Source organism: Nannospalax galili, unplaced genomic scaffold, assembly GCF_000622305.1.
Source record: "Nannospalax galili isolate Female #2095 unplaced genomic scaffold, S.galili_v1.0 scaffold713, whole genome shotgun sequence".
Lineage (NCBI taxonomy): Eukaryota > Metazoa > Chordata > Mammalia > Rodentia > Spalacidae > Nannospalax > Nannospalax galili.
The window spans coordinates 1,864,528-1,871,145 of record NW_008333780.1 but is presented as its reverse complement, the minus strand read 5'-3'; the positions used below and the strand labels follow the sequence as shown (position 1 = coordinate 1,871,145).

Here is a 6,618-nt window from a genome sequence, read left to right as displayed (position 1 = left end):
CCAATGCCCGGTGGGATAGAATTTTTTTTTTTTTGTCTTTTTGAGACAGGGTCTCCCTGTAGCCCCAGCTGTCCTGGAACTCACTATGTAGACCAGGCTGGCCTTGAACTCACAGAGATCCGCCTGCCTGTGCCTCCCAAGTGCTGGGACTAAAGGCGTACGCCACCACGCCTGGCCAGGATAGAATTTTTAAATACACCTGAAATGGGCAGATTTTTCATGTGAAATGCTACCCACTGTCCATATTCAATAGTAATAGATCCTCAAATAGCCCGACACAGAAGGGATACACTTTGAAGCCAGATGAACTTGAGTTCAGATACTGGCCCTGCCCCTTACTAACTGACCCTGAATGAATATCTGCATCTGTAAAATGAAGATAACAATGGCATCCTCTTCAAAGACTGCCATGAGCTTTGAATGAGTACATTGTAGGCACTCTGCAAATTCATGGGAAAAAACTTTTTAATCTGTAAAGAACTACAAGAATTCAAGAGATAATGATGCAGTGAGCAGGTGGAACAGAAAAGATTAAAAACAAGACCAGTAAACTTGCAAATAAGTAATAGTCATTTAAAAATTAGGGCATAGAACAGTCAGGAAACAAAGTGACTTTCATGAAGTATTTTGCCTTACTTTCAGAGTATCTTTCGACTTTGTTAAGTGTTTGACACATTTGCAAGAGGAAAACATTGGGTACAACCATCAGCACTGCTCAATAAACACTAAGCAACAGACATATTAAACAAAATAAATTCCTGAGAGTATTGGGATCAATTGAAAGTGAGAATCAAGTTTATACAGAAGCTTAATTGCCAAAATTTAACTTCATAAACACCATATAATGAGAGTATTCTTAGGGGTTTTTTTGTTTTGTTTTGTTTTTTTACGGTATATTTATCTTGGGCACTTTACATACATTGCCTTAATTAATCCCTACAATCACCTCATGAAACAGAAATGATCTCTCCCTTTCCACAATAAGGAAGTAGAGAAAGGAATTGGGGGTGGGGTGGAAATGCAAATCCAAAGTTTATCTGAAAAGAGTGAGTTATTTTATTTCCTAAATCTTGCTAGCCTCATGAACCTCCTCCTAAACACTGCCATTTGCTCCTGAACATAATCACCACCACCTCCCAGTCACAGTTCATCCTTCTGGTCAAAATGGACTTCTCTTTTACCCAGAGATGATCCTTCAGCACTGTCTTGCTGCAGCTGCCTGTCGTCTTCTGGTTCCTCCTCAGAATCCTCTTCACTGTCCTCCTCATCCTCATCAAGTCCCCAGATGTCCTCTTCCCGGGCTTGCTTCTTCACCCTCTTCTTCTTGGCCTCCTCCGCTTCCTTCTTCTTTTCCATTTCTTCATACAGCTCTCTCCATTGCTGCTCTACAGCCTGTTTAAAATGTGGTATTTCAGCTTTACAGATAATATAAACAGACAGCCAACTTTAGAACTTCTGCTCTCAACCAGGCATGGTCGGTATGCCTTTAATCCCAGCACTCGGGAGGCAGAGGCAGGGGGATCTCTGCGAGATTGAGGCTAGCCTGGTCTACAAGGAGACCTTGTATCCCCCCCCCCAAAGAGAGAAAATCTGCTCTCTTCTGATTGCCTGCAAGACTCCTAGGATGGTATTTATTTAAATATAATTTTTCATTAGCTCTGGAGTGGAGAGGAGTATGTGTCTGTGTGTATTGATGTGTAGTTCATTTGCAAATAAAATATATTCAAAGCCAGGCATGGTGGTGCACACTTGTAATCCCAGTGCTTGAGAAGTGGAGGCACATGGATCAGGAGTTCAAGGTCATCCTCTGCTACATAGTGAGTTTGAGGTCAGCTTATGCTACTTGATACCATGCCTCAAAATGAATAAAATAAAATAAAATAATAAAATAGATCCAGCTTTACTATTTGTTAGAGGCCTAATTCATTGCCCAACACAGATTAAACAATCCATGGGCATTATTTACTTTCCTCACAGTGATACACACAGTTCCTCATCCCAAGTTCTAGATGAAAGATTTGATGTTTAGATTTATTTATTTATTAAATTGTTCTTAGACAGGGTCTTGCTATAAAGCCCAGGCTGGTCTTGAACTTTTGATCCTCTTCCCTCAGCCTCCCGCAGTGTTGGACTTGCAAGTATGTGCCACCATACCCAGCTTGTACGGGCTTCTTTGTATATTTCTTGTATAAAATGGTTATAAGCCTCATGAAGACAGAAATGTCTCTATGATTCTATTTTATTTCATTGCTCTATCCCCAGTAACCATCCATTTGTGTTTTGAACAGGCCCTTATCTGTCAAGTGAATGCATGGTTTAATCGCTGTTATCTATGGAGCACATGCTAGATGCCAGGAACTTAAAAGATAGTTATGCCGGGCATGGTGGCCTGTGCCTTTAATACCAGCCCTCAGAAGGCAGAGACAAATGGATGTCTGTTAGACTGAGGCCACCCTGGTTCACATCATGACTTCCAGGCAGGCTGTGACTAGGGAGACCCTGTCAAAAAACAAAACAAAACCAAAAAATAATCAACAACAACAACAACAAAAAGAAAAGCAAAAAAAAAAAAAAAAAAGTTATTTTCCCCAATTGATAGATGAGGAAAAGTTAGAAAAGCTAATGAAGTTCATACAACCAGTAAAGGATGGAGCCTGGAACTGAACCTATGCAGTCCACCTCCAAAACCTGGGCTCTTAACTAGTATGCAATAATGACACAGTACAAAAGTACCAGAGGGCTGAGGACGTAGCTCAGTAATGGAGTGCTTGTCCAGTGCAAACAAGGTTCTGGGTTCTCCAGCATCACAAAAGAAGAAAAAGGGATGATAATCCGAAAGTAAAAAAGACAAAACTATACTCTATCATACTTTATAAACCAGGTTTGGAACAGGTGAGATGCAGATACAGGTGCCTGCCACCAAGCCTCCTCCTCACATACAAAATAGATACATAAATGTAATAAAAATGTAAAAATTAAAATGTGGGTATGGTGGCACATGTCTGTAATCCCAGGATGTAGGAGATGGAGGCTGGGGGATCAGGAGTTCAAGGCCATGAGACCTGTGACATTGTCTCAAAAACAAAACAAGCAAGCAAACAAACAAAAAAGTATAAAAAGTCTAATAACTTTTCTAATGATGATTATTTCAACACTTTTTTTTAAAATATGAAGAATCACGGTTCTCTAAAAAAAAAATGGGGCTAGGGAAATGACCTAGTTGTTAAGAAAGCTTGCTGCACAATCATGAGGACTGGTTCAGACCCCAGCACCCATGTAATGAGCCATGTGTCCCATGCAAAATTTAACTACAGCTCCAAGGGATCTGGTGCTCTCTTCTGGCGCATGCACACACACACACACACACACACACACACAAACACACACGCACACTAATATTTATTTTAATGGTGTTGGGAACCAGGTTTGGTGGCACAGACTTGCAATCTATTACTTAGAAGGCTGAAGCAGGAGGACCAAAAGTTCAAAGCTAACCTGGGCTACAGAGTACCTTCTAGGTCAGCCTGGTAATCTTGTGAGACCCTGTCTTAAAAGAGTCCTGGGGGACTGGAGAGATGGCTCAGTGGTTAAGAGCACTGACTGCTCTTGCAGAGGACCTGGGTTCAATTCCCAGCACCCACATGGCAGCTACGAACCATCCTTAACTCCAGTTCCAGGGGAATCCGAAGCCCTCTTCTGACCTCCGCAGCACTGCATGACATGGGTGCACTCACATACATGCAGACAATATACTCATACACTCAAATAAAAAAATTAATAAAATATTTTTTAAAAAGAGTGCTGGAGATATAGTTCTGTCATAGAACAGTCACCCAGCATACCTGAATCTATCCCTAGAACCACAAAAACAAACAAACAGAACAGGTGTTAGCTTAGGTTTTTGCATCGTTTTGTTTTTAATGTGTGTGATGCGCATGTTCAGATGTGTGTGGGTATCCATTTGGGTATGGTACCTATACATGTGTGTGGAAAGACCTGAAGTTGAAGCGGGGTGTCTTTCTCCATCTCTGTCCACTCTATTTACTGAGGCTGGGTTTCTTGCTGAACCTGGAGTGCTAGGATTCAGCTGGTCTTGTTAGCCAGCTTGCCCAGAGATCCCTTGTGCCTGCTGGGATCACAGGTGGGCTACTGTGCTTGCCCTGCTTTTATATGGCTTCTAGGAATCTGCACGCCAATCCTCATGCTTGGACAGTGAGCACTTTATCTACTTAGCCATTCTCCCAGCCCAGGGTGGGGGGAGTTGTTGTGTTTTTGCATTCTGTGCCTGTGCTTTGCTGGTACTCTAAACATAAGTTTCCTTTTGGGTTATCAAGCGTGAGCTTTAAACCTGCTTGAATGAACCTTCTTGCAGGGCTGGGACATCTGGATGCAGGGTGTCACCCTCTTGAAGCCATTGTCCCAAATATTACTCCATCCATAAAATAGTTCTGGGAAGCCAGTAGAGCTGGTAAACAGCAACCATGGCTTCCTCCTCACTTTAGATCATCACACTATGGGCAGGCAGTGAGGTACACAGGAGGAGCATGAGGCTGGGTTCCAACTCCAACTCAGTAAGTCAAAGGTTGCTTGTAATTGTGACCCTGGGCAGTTTATACTATGAATCTCAATTTTTATATTTTTTAAAATAAAAAAAAATTTATTTACTTTTTTTTTTTTTTGGTCTTTTTGAGGGTCTCCCTGTAGCTCCAGCTGTCCTGGAACTCACTATGTAGACCAGGCTGGCCTTGAACTCACAGAGATCCGCCTGCCTCTGCCTCCCAGGTGCTGGGATTAAAGGCATGCACCACCACGCCCGGCCTTGTGTATTTTTTTGATAGAAGTAATAATATCTATATTGCTAGTACCTTAAGAGCTAAGTGAATACATTTTGCAAAGTGCTCACGGAGTACAGAGTAGACAAGTGAGGATGAGTTCTTAGTCTCACCTCTCAAGGCTGTCTGACAAGAATTGGGGCTTGATTTTACAAAGGAAGGAGTCAGACATCTGGAATTCAGGGCGGAACAACATCTCACCTTTCTTAATCCCCAGGTCTTATTTCCAACCTCTTCAGCAAACTCTTCATCATTTGTAAGAAGGAAATTGTCAAAGATGCTGCCTGATTTCACCTGTGAAATGAAGACAGTGAGATCGTCGACAAGGTACCAGAAGAGCTGGGGAGATGGCTCAGTTGGGTAAGTGTGCTTGCAACACAAGCATGAGGACCTGAGTTTGGATCCCCAGTACCCATATAAAAAGCAGTGTATGGCTACCAGGGCACCTTGCAACCTCAGTGCTGTTAGAGGCAGAGACAGGAAGATTACTGGAGCTTGTTAGTTACCAGCCTAGCTCTAGGCTCAGTGAGAGACCCTATCTCAAGGGAATGATGCAGAGAGTAAATAGAACAGGGCATCTGATATCCTCCTCTGGGCTTCTGTGTGCATGGATATGTATATAAAACACACCACACCACACACACACACACACACACACACACACACACACACACACATTTTCTGGAGGAACTGGGGATTTAGTTCAGTGATAGAATGCATGCTTTGTATATGCAAAGTCTTAGGTTCATTCTTATTGCACACACACACACACACACACACACACACACACACATTCCTATCAAAAGTCTCTTGCTAAATGCAGATTTTCAGGCCATATGCACAAAATTTTCATCAATAATGATTGGAAGAAGGGATTCAAAAGTTAATAATGTGGTGGATCCAGAATGCTATAGTGTCTCAGTTAATCTGCTCTAGAAAGAAGTCAAGCTTCCCAAGATTCTATGCTCCTTAAAGCCTCTGAACACTGCAGTAGACAGCTGTAGAGAAACGTTCACCAGTCTGCCGGCCTCCATGTTGGGGCACAGAGGTTCTACCTCAGTCCAGACTGGCAAATCTACTGGTGATGATGCTTATATATAAATGTAATGTTAGCCGGGTGTGGTGGCGCACGCCTTGAATCCCAGCACTTGGGAGGCAGAGGCAGGTGGATCTCTGTGAGTCTGAGGCCAGCCTAGGCTCCATGGTGAATCCAGGCCAGCTGTGGCTACAGGGAGACCCTGTCTCAAAAAGACAAATAAATAAATAAATAAATATTTAAATTACATTTATTATGCTGGGTATGGTGGTGCACACTTTTAATCCAAACACTCAGGAAACAGAGGCAGGCGGATCTCTGTGAGTTCAAGGCCAGCATGGTCTATATAGCAAGTTCTAGAACAGCTAGGACTATAGAGAGACCCTGTCTCAAAAAACAAAAACAAAAGCAAGGAAGGAAGGAAGGAAGGAAGGAAGGAAGAAGGAAGGAGGGAAGGAAGGAAGGAAGGAAGGAGGGAAGGAAGAAGGAAGGGAGGAGGGAAAGAAGATAGAGAGTTCAGCAGTTAAGTGTACTGGCTGCTCTTGCAGAGGACCTGGGTTCAGTTCCCATAACCCACATAGCTGCTAATAACCATCTGTAACTCCAGTTCTAAGGGATCTGATACCCTCTTCACCATCTTCTGACCTCTGAGGACTTACATACATGCAGGCAAAACACTCATACACATAAAATTAAAAAATAATAAATTTAGCTGGGCATGGTGGTGCATGCCTTTAATCCCAGTAGAAG

The 6,618-nt window shown here is 42.7% G+C and overlaps 1 protein-coding gene across 1 annotated transcript in view; it reads right to left on the bottom strand.

The window, feature by feature from the left end:
• Positions 1–1,140: 1,140 nt before the first annotated feature.
• Positions 1,141–6,618, bottom strand: part of LOC103730262 (calreticulin-like) — a 46,101-nt gene continuing 40,623 nt past the window's right edge. The window contains exons 8-9 of the mRNA XM_008828457.1: positions 5,034–5,126; positions 1,141–1,392 (exon numbers count right to left, since the gene is read on the bottom strand). Of these exons, the coding sequence (XP_008826679.1) occupies positions 1,141–1,392; positions 5,034–5,126 (345 nt within the window). The remainder of the gene's footprint in view (positions 1,393–5,033; positions 5,127–6,618) is intronic.